The sequence below is a fragment of the Ascidiella aspersa genome, chromosome 9 (assembly GCF_963924565.1).
Source record: "Ascidiella aspersa chromosome 9, kaAscAspe10.2, whole genome shotgun sequence".
NCBI classification, from domain to species: domain Eukaryota; kingdom Metazoa; phylum Chordata; class Ascidiacea; order Phlebobranchia; family Ascidiidae; genus Ascidiella; species Ascidiella aspersa.
In genome coordinates, this window is record NC_139455.1 from 10,209,339 (window position 1) to 10,228,878 (window position 19,540).

The window sequence follows — 19,540 nt, forward strand, 5'->3', positions numbered from 1 at the left end:
ACTTATATCTCGATGGATTTTATTGAGCTTTGTACGAGTGCGTTTCGTTTTTGTAACAAGAACATGTTACCCCAAAAATGTAACGTCCCTATTCAAATTACAGCATAAATTATTTTTATTACAACTTGCTATAGCCTACGCACAAAAGCTTTCTCGTCTTCTTAATAAGACACATTTTTTATTCGCCAAAAAAATCCAGGTCCGTCGCTGAATAACATTTGTTATAAAAATTGTTCAAAAACTAGACATTTAAAAAAAAAAATATATATATATATTGTCAATTATTATTACTTAATTTATTACTTGGAATTATTTCTGAGTTAGGTTTTCGCCCGAGACTAGAAAAAAATTGTCAACTTTTGAAAGTTGTTCACTGCTGTCGAGTATAGTTTCCCAATTGAAATCATAACAAGTAAACGACTAAATAGTTAAACACAGCGTTGTAATACTCTTTTACATTTCAATCACAACATTTATAAAAAAAAAAAACATTGCACATATACAGGGAATTTATCTCAAATATTCTCTATAATCTGAAACAATTTTGCCTTGGGATAATTTAGTTAACGTGAACTCGTCTGTCTAAAAGTCACATTGTAATTGACAAGAAATCCCCGGTCCCAGGCATAAAGCACTTTTTCCTTATGGTTGTACGCAAGCATTGTGTTCCACTCGTAGTTGTTGATGAAAGGAATCTGATGGTTAAATAACACGCTTTAGACTCAGAGGTTAATGGCATAAAAGTTTGCCTAGTCCTTTGCCAATATATTGAAAAATAGAAATACTCATTACTCATTAGTGTAGAAAAAATCGAAGAAATTGCATTGTTTACGACAAGAGTTACCAATCTGCGGGCCATGGACTCAACCATAACTGAATATGTAATAACTTACTTATGTACTATAATGTTTATTATGTGTTGTATTTATATCAGTTTATCATTCTAACTACTGGTTACTGTATAAACCACTTTTAAATTTAAATAACATTTTTTTTGGTTAAAAAGGTTGAAAAAAATTAGGGGGGCCATTGATTTCTCAAAATTTTTAAAGGGTGCCACGGTGTAAAAAGGTAGGGAACCCCTGGTTTATAGCAAGAACAAACGTTCGAAAACTTTCTCAAGTTCACAATTTAACAGTATTTCAAATAGATTAGGTGTTGATCAGCTATGCTATTTAAATCAACGATACCCAAATCACAACCCATTAGTTTTCATAAAGACGCCTTTTTCGTGCAATATATTATTGATAAAAATAAATTATCTATTTACAGACATCATCATTAAAGTTATTAAAGTAGTTAAGAAGGAGGTCTACATGATTCTTAGACAGAGTCATATCAGTAACCGGTGGCTTTAACATGTGTCAACTATAGGAATCTTTGATATTATAGAAATGTTTGATATTCCGCAACTAATTAATTTGTGCAAACAATAGTTTTGTTATCAGTAAGATTTGCTGACTCCATACATGCAATATGCACTTATAAAATGTGGAACACCTTATATTTGGTTTAATTCTAATTTATTCTAGTTGTCAAAATTGACAAATTGGATTGAAACTAAATCCAATTGATCTTCAAATCTACTCGTGAATAACTTGTTTGCTGTACATTTGATTTAGTTGATTTTTACGCACTTCGTAATACTAATTTTAACCGCATTAAAAAACTCCCTAAGACTCTCCACGTCAAAACACCGGCCAAAACTTACTTCGACATGCTTGTATGTTTTTGTATGAGTATCATATGTGTAGCTGATGGCGGTCTTGCGTTCGTCGTATTTTTTCAGCACGTACAAAACTCCACAAGCAATGAATGCATTTCCCGACCACTGTTTTCTCCAGTTTGTGTTCCAAGTATCAACCACCTGCCCGTTCATTTACAATTTGGTCGTATAGACTGTCACTAATTAAAATTGTGGCTTGGGATGTCCAATAATATCGGATAGGAGCCGATACCCGATGCCAAGTGGTAGTAATTCGTCAAAAAATAGTAGGTTAACAACTGATGGTAATTAAACGTCTTCACGCTTATGCAAATTTTTACCATATAATCTGAGAAAAATTCTTTAGTAGCTAAACATTTCAACTAAATTTATTTTATTTGTTTGAGCATAGTAATGGCACCTTCGGTATCGGATCGGATCGCAAAACTTTTTTCTAAAACAGTGGTTCCCAACCTTTTTGTTGTCGCAATCCCCGGTTTAGTTTTTTGTTAAACCTGCGCGCATCCTTTATTTTGGTGTATTACACACAAACCAGATGACAGTAATATACAATTTGGCAAACTGTTCACATTTCTGGACAAATTGTTTTAAAATTTGGCAAAACTGTCTGGATTTACACCGAAAGCCTACACAAGTAATTGAAGTTCGGTTTAAGGTTGTTTTACGTCATAAGATTTATTATTACCCCATAACAAAAATGTATTGTGCCCTTACAACGTAACAATAAAAATGTAATTCCCGTAAACTGATGAAAATAAGAATTGATTTATTTCTTTTTTTTTTTTTAAGTCTAAAATAAAAATGTAGTTTTTTTAGCAATATTTTTTATGTATGCTATTGTTTTTATATTAGGTATCATGTTTTTATCTGAATTGTTTAATTGGGAACAATGTTGTTACATAGAGTTTTATCAAGTGTCGTGGTCTTTCGTCTTAGGTAGGCAGATGACTACTGTTCCAATTTATATTAGACCAGGCCATTAGACTGGAGCTAGGCTTCGGTCATTCCTTGAAAATAAGAGAAATTGTGACGTCATAAACACGACTTGTTTACTGAAGCAAATTTCATCAACACGATTGTTGTTGTTGCTCCTTCTACTGCTATTTTTTTATTTCATATTGCCTTTTTCTAGTCAATTAAACAACCAACAAATAGTTTACAAATAGTGTACGGTGACCCCCCAGACAACCTCTTGCGACCCCTTGGGAGTCGCGACCATTAGGTTTGGTACCACTGAGCTAAAATAGCGGGTATCGGTATGGGATTAAAATGTCAAGTATCGGACATCCCTAACCGTAGCAAGCACTTAGCACTCACGGGATAATTTTAAATGGTTGAATTGTGTTATTTGGTTTTATAACTTTGCCAGAGTACTTTATTTGAACATCAAATCCAACTATTTACAACAATCCAAGTGATAGACTTTACCTAAAATTGTATCAACGATTCGACATGATATATTCTAATGACTAACTGTTTTTAATTTTAATGGGGCTATAGCTGAGTTGCAAAAAATGTAGACAATAACTTATACAACCATAAACACCAACTGCAACCATAAACACCAATTTTACAAAATATAGTAACAGTGTTTGTATGGCTTCTATGTTATTTTAGTCCACATGGGTGCACGTAGTAAAACTATGTTTCTAATTAATCTAATTAGTAACGTAGACATACTGTACCTCCAAAGTATCCGTATTCAACTTGCTAATAACGATGTCAAGTGCGTTATCTGGTGTAGCGTAGATCACCCATAGACCGAACTCATCCACTGCCAAATCGATGTCCGTAGAACCTGACCACTATATAAAAATATCTTCTTTAACGTAGTTCAAACTTGTTAAACTTGAGGTGAAACATTTTATATTTTACGTGCGAACGATTTATTATTATTATTATTGTTTACCTGCTTTATATACGTTTGCCTGGTGATCTGGTCAATATTATTTAGATATAGTGTCACATAATATTTATTTATCCCTACTAATGTGGTCTATACAGTTTTGATGTCCTATTTCGGTATTTACAGAAATGTTTACTTGGAATTAAATTTTAGACGGAAATTGGTTTCAAAATTTCACGTTGGTGTTAAAGACGTCTGCCTATTGACCTTCCATCTAAGTTTATCTATTTTATTTTGCAGAAAAATGAACAGTTAACGGTTTTTTTGTTACCCCCTATATTCTTGCATACTCGATAATAGCACGAAAATTACGTTAATATGCGTAAAAATAAACTTTGTCGTAATATACAATAAAGTAGTGTTATTAGTTTTCACTATCCTAAATGTTTTAAAGCCAGCGTTTGATTAATTAATTAGTAACCTGGTAAGGGGCGACATTGCCGAAGGCTGCATCAGGTAGGTTTCTCTCCACTTCTACTGACTTTGACGAGAATCGATACTTGACCAGCAGGCTGCTGTTAAATTTGTTGAAATAGACAGAACCGTTGTACACCGCATGTCCTGTACCTGTTATTCATCAGAATATGTCACACGACTGAGAGTATACGGTTGCCGATTTGTTAGGGAGAGTCGATCCCGAACTATAACAAAAGTACCCAATCTTTTGGTTAACAATACTTTGCTTAACGGTTGCCCATTGTTCTAGGTTGATAATAAGGAACTCCCAAACTTATATATCTATCGGGGTAACTTAATGACACAAATCTGTTTAGTCGTAAAAAGGTAATTAATGTGTTTAAGTGTACTCACTATTTGGAGCTTGATGGTTGGTGGTTGTAGTAAGACGTAATAAGAATATCAAAGGCAATACAGAAGTAACATGTTGAAAATGAATAAAGAGTTATTCGAAACGTTCGAAATGATACCTACTTCTGTATGGGCTTTGATATTCTTATTACGCATTCTCTATTAATTTTTGCTGCAATTTTATCGATCGAATTGCGTACCTGCTCTGTCATACGGCAACTTGTAAGTAACTCTGGGTCTCCTTCTCACAAAATGTCGCATGGAAGGATATTCTTCAATCTGGTCATTTTCGTAAAAATGTACCATCACCCAAATTGTGCCTTCCCCGTCGAGTGATGATGAAAGCGGATCTCTCATCCAGGCACCGAATATCGTATCAGACTTGCCGACAGTTTCGGGTTCGCTTACTGCTTCAACCAAGTGGCATTCTATATGATGGAATTATAAAACATATTTAATATGCTTAAAAATCGTTTCCTGTTCTTATAAGTGTATAGACAGCTTGCAAAACGTATGGCGTTTCGTACTACCTTCATTTATTTGGATTGCCGAACCGTGATTTTCAACGTAGGGTCCCGTACACGAAACTTTTTGATTTAATACATCAGGGCTTTGAAACAAGGGTTGCAAACTGTTTTTACTTCAATACAAAAAAGTTCTTCAAATAATAAAGTGCTTAAATGATAAAGTTTGATAATTTGCGTAGCGAGCGTGGTTTTGTAGCGTCTATCTCTGTATCACTCTCTAGCGGTAGCTAAATTTTCTAAACCGAAGTACTCATTATCTTCTTCTGAACCTGCCATACCAGAACAGGTCACCTGTTCTTCCTACAATGTGATGTAACAAACTTAACAGCAAACATTCCAACAGCTTGGCGACGATACCGGGTATTGTGTGCCGGTACTGACTATATATACACATAACTAATTGATCGTAGCTTGTAGCTAGTTTACACCGTGGCATAACACATGTCAAGTTATGGATTGATTTTAAATGCGCAAAATCGCAGGATTATAGAATAATATGTTCCAGTTAAAAATAAACTTTATGTTTGCACTTAAACTTTTGCAGTTTAATTGTTCTACATTCGACTTGTTGTACTTATGTTAAGAAAAGATAGTTGTAGCACACCTTAGTAGTGCACAGCGTTCATATTCAAGCGATTAATGCACTTGCAATAAAGGTAAAAAAGCAAATGCAATGGTTCAAACAGCGTGATGCGTTTTGCAGGACCTAAACAACCACGCAAAAGAATCAGCATGTGGTCATCAGTGCGCTATCTGAGATTTTGGAAGCTGCAGTATCATTTAAGATTTAAACGACATATTGACGTGAATTCGGCATATGCCTTTGTTTGATTTAAATTGGCCAAACATTTTGGTAAAAATAATATACGCAGCTTGGCACGAAAAACAATCATATGGCAACAACGTTATAGTTTTGCCAAACGGACAGAAGTCTGAGGCGCGAGCATTTTGTCCTATAAAATAGCCTACATCATTCCTTTGGGAAAAGCGCGATAACTTTCATCGCATATCTAAGCTGGCAAGAATTGTAATCTGAAAAGTGCTCCTAATTTAGATAAGGTGTGCACTTTTCAAACATTTGTTGGTGTGAGCAAAAAAATACATGTTTTACCTTTACTAAAATTTTCCGAAAAACTTGTTTTACAAAACTGTTGGACGCTCATCGGAAGGAATAAAGGCTATTCAGTTCCATACTAAGATACTCCAACTATGTGTGTGCATCAGAATTTAAACAGATTATACGTGCATGGCATTTTTCGGCAATGTTTACGTTTATCTTTTCCTAATATAAGCTATCCAATAATGAATTAACTTGTTCCAAGACGTTTAATTCCACGCAATTGGACTCTTAATGCCATCGTCAAGGCTATAGAAGTTATTTTACTGTTTTTAAGGTCCAGCATATTTCAAGAGGACCAATATTTTAGCGTTAAACACATTTTCCATTGGTTTCGAACCTTACCTGTGGTTGTTTGCGAAGTTTTTTGTTTTATAGAATTTGGCATGATGTAGTTGGTGGCATCATCTTGTATAGTAAATTCCAGGTTTCTGAAGGAAGCAGCAGCTTCGCGTATTAGCAGTTGCTTAACCTAATTCGAACATATCATAAAATTTTGGCTATTGTTTATCTTTCACCTGTCTAAATTTTTTTGGTGAGAAGCTTGTTAAATCAAAACATACACCCGCTGTCTTACCTTGAATGATGACATTTGCGCAACAATAGCGCGGGCTCCATTTCGTCGTTTAGCGCCGATACGATTGACACGTTCCACGTCGTTTGTGGATATTTTAACGTCAATAAAATCAGCCAACTCTACAATCTAAGAATAAACAACGCGTTAATGGCAATTTTATTGCATCAGGGCAGGTAAAAATATTAATGTATGACTCAGAAAAACTGGTGTGTTATCCTAATAATAAGAATCTTAAATAAAGGAATTAGGTATATAAATGGCAATATTACTTTTTGCTAAGTTAAGAATACCATATCAACTAAGGTCAATGTGTAGCAGTAATTAAATAGCTTTTGGTTTTAATATATGTTTTAAGCAATTCGGCGATTTTATATTCAATTGCACTGATTTTTCATCGTTTGTGCTATGTTGTATGTTTCAAAGCGCTTGGGCAAGCGATTTTACCAAAGCAAAATATAATTTTGTAAATAAAGATTGTGGATTGAACGTTCACTTGTGACTAACGGGGGCAAATATATATTTTGATTGCCATTCGCCTTTTATCTAAGCACTTTTACGTGATGCTTTAGTGTTGTACGTGGTCCTAATGTTGTCAACCCCCCAAAAAGTTGCAGCTTTTGGTGCACCTGGTGTCGACCAATCTTAAAGACTATATTGAACTCGTACTTAACCTGCGGGCCAGACTTGGACAACTAGATTTATTTTAGCTTTTTAAAATTAGATTAGAATTAGATCATTTTAAGTTTTCTGAAATTAGATTACAATTAGAATTAGCCTACCAAATTCTTATAAAAAACGAATTTGAACTAGAATTACATTTATTATCCACAATGAATTTATTTTAAATTACAAATCTAATAAGAATGTGAAAGCTAGGTATTCCTGTTCTGATGTTATTCCTTTTAGCATAGCCTATATGCTTTTTAAATATTACACACACACAAGTCGTTTCGACCAACGAATTTTAATTCAAATTATTTTTTTGACTGAGATACTAAAAATGCCGTTGGACAAAGTAGAATATTTTGGTAAAATCCGAATTAGATTAGAACTAGAATTAGCGCACACATGCCATTCTCAAATTAGATTAGAATTAGACGCATTTTGCTCTAATTCATTGAACTAGAAAAACAAAAACTTTGGAGAGTGGGTTGCCAGCAGTGTTCCCTTTAAGGTGCGCAACTGCGCAATTTCAATGCGCAGCCACACCAGACAAATTGCGCAGTAAAATTTGTCTCTTGCGCACTTTCACCATTCTCAAAATTAAAACTCAAATATCTCCACTTTTTGCCACAACAGTTCAAGCATTTCGCATTGGCCATGTTTTTTGTTGATGTTTGCAGCTAAGATAAACAAATCTTGATTGATGTTTGCAGCTAAGTAAACAAATCAAATCGGCATTGACGATTGTGACGTAGGCCTAATACATGTTTTGCTGTTGCTTTTTTGTATTATCCTTTTTTGATCATCATGCTGATTATGTTTTTATATCTTACGTAGAACTAAATGTCTACCCAAGAAAACTAAGCTAAAAGGAAAAAGAAAGTCAGGAGAATGCTAAGCACAGCAGGGAGTGATTGACAATAATTAGAAATCATGAAACCGAATGCATTTTGGGGGACGAATAGTTTAATACAACCGCAATTTTTACGTGATTTCTGTGCATATACAGCCGTGGACTCAATTATTGGCCCTCACAAATTGGCATATTCATCTTGAGAAATGCAAATGAGCGAGTAGTTCGCGATTCTTAAATGTGCTCTAAATCAAATATTCTATAATGCTAAAATGTTATACAAAAAATATTTGCGCAGTAGCAAATTTTCTTAGAGGGAGCACTGGTCGCCAGTTTTGGCAAATACTGCCAAGGGGCCGCAGCGCAAAAACTTAAAACCCTAGTTTACAATATAAACCTGCAAAAGTTTATTAAATTTATTCCATATTTTTGGCGTAAATCTTTTTAGTTAGTCCACGCAAACACCTCATTTAAAAGTATGTTATAGTTGTACATTTCCCTGAAGTTCGTCTGGGCACAGCAGGTAACTTGATTAGGATCTAAATTTGATAATAAAAGTTTCGCACTGACAAGGAGTAGTACGGTATTGTAGTTGACGAAGAGTTACACTACCGCTGCACAAGCACTTCGTGTTTTTATAGCATGGACTCGTCCTAATAATCGTTTTAACATTCCCTACTGTAGAACATTTTAACACGCTAAACGTGGATTATAAATGCTCTCCGTAACTTAAAGAGCGTGTATTACCTTTTCTTCCAAAATTTCATTCTTTTTTTCTGGCACACCTTTAATTCTTATGATGTTCTTCCGACTTACTTCAACCAATCGCTTTAATTTGTTATACTGCGACTTTACAACATTTTCAAGACGGTCGTTTTCCGATGACACATTGCTAATTGACTTTCTAAGCAAAACTGTGTTTTTTTCTAAGAGGTGCAGTTCTCTTGTAGCACGTCTGCTTAGCGTTAAGACATACCCTTGTCTATGTACATATAACGTTAATTGAGTAATAGCAAACAAACAAGCAGGCAAGTAAAGGACTCGCAAACGCATATTACACACCGATAAACTAAATCGAAGTAACTGTGTGAATATGGGCTTGTAGAGACTTGATGCCCTAAAGTATTTTCAGAATGCCCCGGGGCGCATGAAAATGAAAAAAATCTGTTTTACATAGGAGTGCTAACTTGATTGCACCGTGTGATTGTAGGATGCATTTCATGGTGCAAAAAAATCAACAAAAATTGTAGTAAATTACAACTAGTTTTAAACTTTTGATGTCAAAAAGTTCTCACTTCACAATGAATTAACCACATATTATTAAATAGAATTGTTTTATTACGATACATTACCTTAGCGGTTATCCTGTACGTATTTCAAAATTTTTGTTTAGACTTGAAATTGCTAAAGCATTTTTTTATACAGCCCACTAAATATCTCAAGCATTTTTTTATACAGCCCACTAAATACCACATATTGAGCGTAAGCATAAGAGGTTGGTACAAATGCCAATTCATAGGATTAAAATAACATCCGGCATGTAAACCCACATGCCATATCCAAAAGAGTGCATAAGCAAACAAAACTGTTTAAACAGGTTTGCAAGTTACACAGTAACTGTGCCAATTAATAAACAATGTTTATTTAAAAAAATCACAAATATTTAAAATCATTTACAAAAATACATTATATATTAATGGCATCCTTGATGTTTTATTCAAAATAAAACAGTTGATTGAATTGTTGTATTTCGTACCTCCATGCAAAATGTGCATGATGTATTGAATATACTAACGAATACATTTATAAATATAAACAAACAAAACTAAAATTTTCAATTAAGCTAATTTTAAGCAAGAACAAGATGTGTTGCAAAAATAAATTTTCGACCTATATAATAATATTTTTTGTAATATTGCACAATTACATCTTAGTTAAAAAGAACCTGGCATATGATTGTTGAAGAATAATAATAAAAACTTTGCTGACAACAGAAAACTTCATTGTCTTCAGCGCTTTTGGGAGATTCTTAAAGCGACACTTTCTGATTTCAGAGTACAATTGAATGAACACCTGGCCTGCAAGAGAGCTGTATCACCTTTACCCATTTTATTACACTTGTTTCCAATTGTTATGGCAGAATTTCCAGAAATTTGCCAAATCCAGTTTTCAATATCATCTGTTTCAAAGTTATGAGAACCATTGCGAATAACTTGTACTTTGAATTGATTGTTGCCAGGGAATAGATCCATATCAACATTTTGTGTTGACTTTAAAATTAAATCCAAAAGACAAGCTGCATTTCCCAAATTAGTTTCTTGATCCAACTCAAACGGATATTTGCTTAAAACATTTTCTGCATCTGGGATTCCTGTTTTGTGAGCGTTTGACTTAAAAAAAGCTTGTATAACAGGAGGCAGATCTTTTCCTAAATCTTCACAATAGAAAGCTTTTTCATAGAGAACATCCAAGGAGCCATCAACATAATAACGAAGAATGTCAGTTTCATGTTTAAGGCGTTCTCTTTCAATAACCAAGCCTACTGTGTTTGCCTTACGTTGAGGTGAGTGTGGGATACGAGCTGGTAGCAAAAACGCTTCACCTTCTTTGATGACAATATCTCGTGGTTTGCCTTGTTCAATTACTTTAAGGCACATTTCTCCTTGAATCATGTAAAAGAACTCTTCGCCTTCCTCGATGTGATAATCCTTGCGCACATTCGGCCCGCCAACAAACATAATCTTCAACTGGTCATTGTGCATAAGCTTATTGCAAACAGGTGGCAAAAAAAACTTTTTGTTTTCTTCTATCCAACCAGGAAGGTTTATTACATTAATTTCCATTATTGCGAAATTTTCTTTGAATTAACGCAGGGAGCTCAGCGAAATTGCAGGTTAGATGTACTAACTAGTACAGTTCTGCTGCCTTGGTTGTTGTTTTTGCAGCGTCAGGCACAGCTCGAACGTGCAGTCAAGCATATTTTTCGCAGATTATTATAGACTGCTTATATTTAATTAACCAGATTTTTTTGTTGCTATTCATAATTTTAATGTGGAATGATTGGTTAAATCAAAGTTGTTAACCCCGTAAAACTCTTTTTTAGCCGTAACACTACATTAAAGCATTTTGCCTGTAATACCCAACACTTGACTCAAAACTAAAACGTGCATTTTGTACGCACAGTGTGTAATTGCGATATGTGAACAGTTTGGTAGACTTTCTAAGGTGCACATTGTTCACAAAATGTGCACTAGCGATGTGTGCACCAAAAGCATCTGAAGGTGCACAACGTGCAATACCGCACAACGCACCATCCTGATTGCATTCTATTCCGCCAGTGACGTCATTTGGCGTGAAATATCGCTAGCCTAGTGGATTTACCAAGAAAAAATTGTCTTTTTTGCGTATATATCGTCCTATTTTGGCCGCAAAAAGTTTTGGCGTGAATATATGGCGGCTACAAATTATGGAATGCAGTCATGTGCACCAAAGAGTATGCAAATTGTGCAAAAGTAACAAGATTTTTTTCACCCAAATACACAACAGGACTCAAAACCAAAACGTGCACATTGTGCGCACAATGTGCACTTGCGATAGATGTGGCGATTAAGTGCACATTGTTCACTGTCGCTCAATGTGCAATGTGCAACTTACAATGTACCAGTGTACGTACTATACAGTAAAATAAATAACTTCATATGAAACGATTTTTTCGCTGATGTTTTTGTATTGAGAAGATCAAGTAGCAATGCATGTTATCTTTCGTGCAATTCTTTTTATTATTATATATTTTTTAATTGAGTCCCAATTCTATGGATTTCCGATTATATGGAGTGGATTTATTATGCATGTTATTTTTCTATCGGTTCTTTTTATAATTATATTATATTTTTTTTTTTTTTATTATATGGGGTAAATTTACTAAAAAAATAACTTAACAACTGAAGGTAACTATAACCTGCAAATTTATCTTTAAAACCTGTTAAAAAAATTTTCAATGTTCATAATTTTTATCTACTTTGCTTATGTGGGCATGGGTATGACGTCATTGGGTATCGGATTGTGATACTTTTTGTCCACGATATTGGTTATGGGAATGTCAAGTTTTGGGAAACCCTACCCAATTGCATGTTGGTAGGAACTTTTAAACGTAAGGCAACACTTCTTGTATTTAAAGATCTATGTTTGACCATTTTTAATCTAATTCAAGTACAATATTGCATTTTAATTTTAACTTAGAAAAAAATTGTTAGAATTAGTTGAACATTGAATAGCGATACGTCAGCCTAGATTGTTTATTTTTTAAATGACCAATGACTCCTAAAAATATATTTCGTAATTACCGGTAGTGGCTCTATCGACCTCTCTGATTCAGTGCATTTAAAAAAAATTCAAGCATTTTTATTATGAAATATATATTTAAAATGAGTGATTGTATAACATTAAGTCAGGCCATAATTCCGTAAATTAAAAAGAACTTCAACAAAACCAGAAAATTGAAGGCGTCACGGCACGCATATAGCACAAAAACAATTAAGGGAACAAAAAAATACTCACTACAGGGCGTAAACCAATCGTAATATGAAAAATGGAAATGGTTACAAATTTTTTTAACGAAAAGCGCAACGTAAACTGCAGCAGCAATATTTGCGAAATACTTTAAGCAAGATTATAAACGAAATACTATCGATAGATATGTGGGGGTGGGTCCGATTAATGAGTCTTCATTTATATAATTGCCAAGATGAATCGACCACACTCTTACAAGATTTGAGATGGCCTGTCTTCGTGAGGCCATTCAGGTCCAATTCTTTCCTTTAGTTCAGATACATGAACAGTCAATTTTGCTGTCTTAGTAAAAGCTGTAAAAGCCTCTCCATTTTATATTGATTGAACACGCTATTTATCGACGAGAATCAGTTAAGAAAATTTCTGCGAACGAAGAAAGATTTACGTCATTAATTCTTATAATACTTAACAAAATATCACGTGATAACAAGGCGTGGTCTAAACCTTTTTTACACTTATTTCTGACGCGAAACATACAAATTTTACGTCAAAATGCGATTGCGAAACAGCCTCTGACTCCAGTTAAATGTCAACAGTTTGAAAATCACACGACCGGGGAAACCGACTAATGTTCAGACCGCGGTGTTTTGAAACATATACAAAAAAACGGATGTAAATACCTTGACGCATAAAAATTGGTGTCAGCAATTTGAATTTTTGCAAATTCGCTGCAAAGATATCGCAAACATTACAATGTGGTTGCAAGAAATCTACGTAACGGAATTTTACCGAAAACTTTCCGCTTATCGTTTGCACATTGGCTGCAAGGAGTAACGCAAACATTACAATGTGGTTGCAAAGAATTTAGGCCATAGATTTTTACTGAAAATTTTTCGTTACGACACATCGATTAAAAACAAAAATTCTCTGTGTAAACACAATATGACGAAGTGGCTACTACAGATATGAGGGGGTGGGTCAGATTAATGAGTCCTCATTTATATAATTGCCAAGATGAATCGACCACACTCCTTCAAGATTTGAGATGGCCTGTCTTCGTGAGGCCAGACAGGTCCAATTCTTTCCTTTAGTTCAGATATATGAACAGTCAATTTTGCTGTCTCAGTATTTTCTCTCTGCACTAGGCAGTACTGGGTGATACTGGTTGATACTGGTTAGTTTATTCGATTGTGCGACTATACTTATTGGCGAAAAGATTTCTACAATACACAGGAAATATTGACGTAGATATTCTTACGATTTTCAATAATAAATCACGTGACAACAAGGCGTGGTCTAAACCTTTTTCTCTCGACTCTTATAGACGGAAATAATATTTTTTTTGACAATAAGGCGAATTTCAAAACAAAGCGCTCACATTAAACGGATATACGTCACATCACATACAGCTCTGACGCATAAAAATTGGTGTCAAAAAATGGAATCTTGCAAAGGATATCGCAAACATTGAGAATGTGGTTGCAAGAAATCTAGGTAACGGAATTTTACCGAAAACTTTCCGTTACGACACAGCGATTAAAACAAAAATTCTCTGTGTAAACAACAATATGACGAAGTGCTGCTATAGATATAGGTAATATGAAAATGCGACAGAAAAAAAATAACGTTAACCTCAAATGACAAAAGAAAATGGAATTATAGCAAAAATAAATTAAAGCTGAACACTGAAGGGAAATTAAACACTAAAAGGAAAATTAAAGACGAACGTAGAAAAATGCTCCAGAAACATAAAAAATATATATTGTTAGATTACAGAGAAATAAATAATTACTGAGAACAAAAAGTAAAGGCATACATTTATGCAACATCCAAAAAGGTAAAGAATCAAACACACACTATAGACGTACGTTCCTAGCTTTCGTTTGCTAATTTTTCCACATTAATTGATTGCAAATTGTAAACCTAATTTTTTAGCCACGTTAACATAAAAACTTTACTGCAAAAGTGCACACTTAATTTTTTAGCCCTGCACCCTGAATGTATTCATTTTCCTTTTCGTCAAACACTTCGAGCAATCAATGCTTGTTTAACAGCCCTGCAAGTGACATTATCTGACGTGGCATGCCATAGCATTGTGATTTTACATTAAAATATTGCCTTTCGTGTTTGTAAATATATATTGCAGAATTCCTCATACAACTTTAAGTAACGAAAATCTGGCGAAAACCTCGCGGTCGTTATCCACGGAGACCGTTTTCCTTTCAAATGTATATATTGTGGTAAGAATTTAGCAAGTACAAATCCTACATCTGCCTGTCTGTCTGTTTTTAAGTTTGATAATAGTCGGCTGCCGGACAAATAGCGCCTTTACCATGACAAGCGGTGGACAAATTTATCACGGAACACAAGGTTTGAACCTTTTAGCCACTTTCGGCGCACATGCACATTAAGAGCGCATCAAATTCACGTAAGGTGCACATTAGATGCAGATTTAGTGCACATTTGGTGCAAATATCGCAAGAGCACAATGTGCACCTTCAAATAGGCACTGAACCGTGCACATATCGCAAGTGCACATTGTGCGCACAATGTGCATGTTTTAATTCGTGCACTTTGTGCACCTTAGAATGCGGTGCACATATGACAAGTGCACATTGTGCGCACAATATGCACATTTTGGTTTTGAGCCCGTCTCCAAATACATACTTTGCTTAAAGTTGCTTTACTCTGAAGCAAGCGGGTTAATTATAAGAATCATTAAAGTCTTTTGCCCGATGAATCAACCTCACTCCTTCAAGGTAGGGAAGTTGTAGAAAATTGTTTGTTCAGCTACTGCCTTATTCTGTCATAGATTCAGTCGAGTTTTTTTTTGTTGGCTATATAAGTGAGCAAGAAAGCAAGCAAGTCGGCCAGCCAACCACAACCGTTCTGTGTATTGACTGACACCAACTGGGGTATATTCATATAACGCTCTCGCATATACAAGTTGAGAATTTGCGTGAAAAAGAAAGGCGACACGGAAAAGCGGAAATGTTTTATAACCCGAAGCCTTTTTGGCAGCCGGGAACTGTGACAGCAACGTGTTCACACAGGTGAAATACTTTTATTTGTAACGGAAATATGTGTCACACAAAAACATTTTTCATGTGTGAAAACAGCCGCTTAGTTTTTAGAGTGACAGCGAAATGATTTCTGCATGCTAAAAGTTTTTAAAAAATTCCGTGACGTCACATCAAAGGGGCATAACAGCGCCAAACAGAGTACACAGCAACACATCAGAAAATACACAATACCATAAATTCCAAATATCCACTAATTATTATTTATGACGCGACAACTCTAATGGCTGAAAATGAGTTTCAATTTTCATCAGTTTCAAAGTTTGATTTCTCAATTTCTCAATTTTATGTGTTTACAACGTACGATATTAGAAAGGGCGGATCCAGGAATTTTATTTAGGGTCGGGGACGAAATGTTAGAGATGACGTCGTAATACAAGAAATCTACAGAAAACTGCTCTGCTCGAGCGAAGTCATATGCAACTGACGTAAAAATTCGTTTGTTTGGCCTACAATTTTCTTAAATATGTGACTTACAAAGATCACATGTTTAAAATTGCTACAAAAATAATAAAACATCGTGTGACCGCGAAAAATTGTTGATTTAGCATAGTGAAATTTTGTTAAAAAAACGTTTTGTAGGCTGCAACTAAGTAACCTTGTTTCCAAACAGGGCTACGTAAAACGTGCAGGGGCTCTTATGAGTGCATTGGAAAACAGAATTTTTTGAAATGTGAAGCAATTATAGCCTACTTGAATGTAACATTTTATATCTAACCATTATCACATATCGACAGAATATGTCGATCGAGGATGCAAGTAAGGTAGCCTAGAAAAACAACTAGCCTGCAGTGAACTGGGCGAACTTGGCGCCTGCAGTGAGTTTCGAAATTACGACCTTCGGCCATATCGGTACCGTCGCTATATCAATTGTGAGCTGCACAGGCTCAGAGGGCACAGCGAGTCGAGAAACAATAAGGCGCCATCAAATGTTAGTACATTAAGTAACTTCACTTCGAAGGAGATCTACCTCTAATTTTAACATTCTTATCGCCAAAGTGCAATTGTTGTCTTTTTATTTGAAAGTGAACGACTAATTACACAACGCTCGGCTTAAGCACATCACATATTTTATGCAGACCTAATTAAGACCCGTTACAAAGAAAATGGAACCCTGAAATTTTGTAGGCCTACTTTTGTTTAAATCTATAATTGGAAACACAACCACACGATAAATAAACTCCAAAACTATATGATGTTTTAACCACTATATGAACGCTGGGCGAAAAAAAACGTCTTATTATGATTGAAGAAACAGCATTTTTCTTGATTTTCAAGAAAAATGGGCGTTGTAAACGCAATGCATAAAAGAAATAGCTATACCGGTACGTTACTTGTAGTCTATAAAGTAAGTTATGTTAGTAATCGAATATTTAAATTGCACTTTTGTCTACGGTTGAGATTAGAATGATTTAGACCACGCCATGCTATTAATTGTGATCCCTCAGTAAATTAGCAGCTACAGCCTACTGCTTGGCTTAAAGGCCGAAAACGAAAGATTTTAATTTGGCTTAATCCATCAAAAGTACCTGTAGTAGGATCAAAAGTTGGATCTCTTTGGTCGGATTGAGTGCAAAAATATACGTTGTTTGACTTAAAAAAATTCACAAAATTTGATCCTCCTAATCTTTCAGGTTATTGAGGAAGCGTGTACCACACATTATTAAAATTAACCAAAAAATTGTTTTCTCTACGCGTAAAATATTGAAAGTTTTTGACGATTACCAGTGTTGTAATAACTTAAGTTAAGTGCACTTAAGTCACTGTTTTCAAATGACTTGACTTGACTTAAGTCTTTGGGGCAAATGACTTGACTTGACTTAAGTCTTATGGGCAAATTACTTAGGATGAATTGAAATGCTTTCTGTAAATCTTTTTTTTAATAAAATTGAGCTATTTATCCAAATGTTTGCACATAAAACAATTTGCTTGCTATAAATTGCGTTTTTCTCATTTTTTAGTTCAGTTATTACTCATAATCGTACGAGTTTAAAAATTCCAATAGTTCAACGTTTTATTTTTACGACAAGGACGTGACTTGAAGTTGACTTGCTCTAATTATGAATTGACTGGGACTTGACTTGTGCAACTGATGACTTGGACTGGGACTTGACTTGTTATTTATTCAGTAAGACTTGACTTGGACTTAAGTTATTTTACAAATAACTTGACTGGGACTTAAGTCATTTCAAAATGACTTGTTTACAACACTGAATATTAGGCTTCGAAAACGTCATTTCGCTGTAAATTTCTTAATGAGGTAAGTGGGAGATGAACCTTACTTTATTTACTGTGTTCTTTAGTAGTGTGTTCTTTAGTACCTACATAGCGATATTTATAAACTTTCTCAGTGGAGCATTTAAGACCTACATTCGATAGACTCAGATTAGATAGTTTTCAAAATTCGCTCTTGATTATCCATTAATTCCAAAAAAATATTGGGCTTTAAAAAAAACAATTAATTGAATATTCACTGCTGTTGATATGTTTAAAGTTTTTATGTTTGTTTATACGTGTTCATACGAATTATCAATGAATTGTCAGACCTTTTTTACCTAAAAATTTGCTTAGATTTTGTTTTATCTTTCAATTTAAGTATAGTTGCTATGTGGTAATCAGTGGAAAAATATTAAAAAAAATCAATAAATTGTTTTGCCGAAAGGACAATTGTGGTATTCGGTACTAAAAAAAAAAAACGTTATTCGTTTAGTACACTCAAAAATTCCACGTATGTGTTTGAGTGTTAGTTTTTCGTTTCACACAGTTAGCTTTCCGTACACAGATTAGTTATCCTAAGTTTTTCGATCAGGATAGCTATTAGCAACTTGAAACAACCGAAAGTGTATTGTTGAAAACTTGGAGATATGTGTGTGCAAACCTGCAGAGGTAGTTTGCGCACTTAAATTTCGAAAAAAAACTAAATTGTGGTAGGATTTCCAACCTAAGGTGTGCAAAAAACATAATTGAACTTGAACACATGTGCATCTCAAAATATGTTCTGCACACCCGAAATTTTGGCGTGAAGTGCTATGGAATGAAGGGCGCTCTTTCACTATTGTACGTAAAAATTAATAAAAAAAAAATTTTCTTCAAATGCCGCATACCACAACACATATTGTTGGGTTAGGGTGCGGGTTAGCGTTTGGTTGAGGGTTGGTCAAGTTATTATTAATAACAAAGATAATATTACTTGACCCACCCTCACCCAAACGCTAAACCTAACCCAAACAATATGCGTTGTGGTATGCGGTAATATTATTATTTTTTTTTGCATAACTTTTCACGTACAATAGTGAAAGAGCGCCGAATGAAGACTCACTTTGCTGCATGTACAAAACAAAAAAGTGAAACCGTAAAAGCACTATGTTTTGCGCAGCACTATAGTATGCATAAGTTTTTTAACCCACTGCATGTTTTCATGCTTAGGTTACCTTATTTGTTGTTAGAGTTTCTCTTTATCACTGATTTTTTCACTTTTTTTCACAGATCCAAACATTATAATTAAGCTCATTTCTGCTTTGTAGTATATCTTCTGCAATCTTACAACTAGGGTTCCTCTCCAGGAATGTTTCGACGGGAAATTCTCGGGATTTTCCGCGAATCACCAATCCCGAATCCCGGGAAGTTTTTTTTTAATTCCGGTTATTCAAAAACATAGCAAAACTTGAAAAAAAAATGTCGATTTTGACTAATATAAAGAAAAAATATATTATAAAAACAAATAAGGGTGCTGACTTTAATACGAGAAGGTCTTGTAAGATTGCAGAAGCAAGAC

At 34.6% G+C, this 19,540-nt stretch overlaps 2 protein-coding genes across 2 annotated transcripts; both read right to left on the reverse strand.

Moving 5' to 3' along the window:
• Positions 1–329: 329 nt before the first annotated feature.
• On the reverse strand, positions 330–9,229 carry LOC146132926 (noelin-3-like). The gene is made up of 8 exons (XM_083396951.1): positions 8,924–9,229; positions 6,661–6,786; positions 6,429–6,555; positions 4,640–4,867; positions 4,054–4,199; positions 3,412–3,531; positions 1,712–1,867; positions 330–695 (listed from the first exon to the last, which is right to left on the reverse strand). Exons 1-8 carry the CDS (start codon positions 9,227–9,229, stop codon positions 564–566), a joined length of 1,341 nt encoding a protein of 446 aa, XP_083253077.1. The 3' UTR covers positions 330–563.
• Positions 9,230–9,514: 285 nt separating this feature from the next.
• On the reverse strand, positions 9,515–11,110 carry LOC146132927 (3-hydroxyanthranilate 3,4-dioxygenase-like). Its single transcript, XM_083397237.1, has one exon. It carries the CDS (start codon positions 11,017–11,019, stop codon positions 10,186–10,188), a length of 834 nt encoding a protein of 277 aa, XP_083253363.1. The 5' UTR covers positions 11,020–11,110; the 3' UTR covers positions 9,515–10,185.
• Between the last annotated feature and the right edge of the window lie 8,430 nt (positions 11,111–19,540).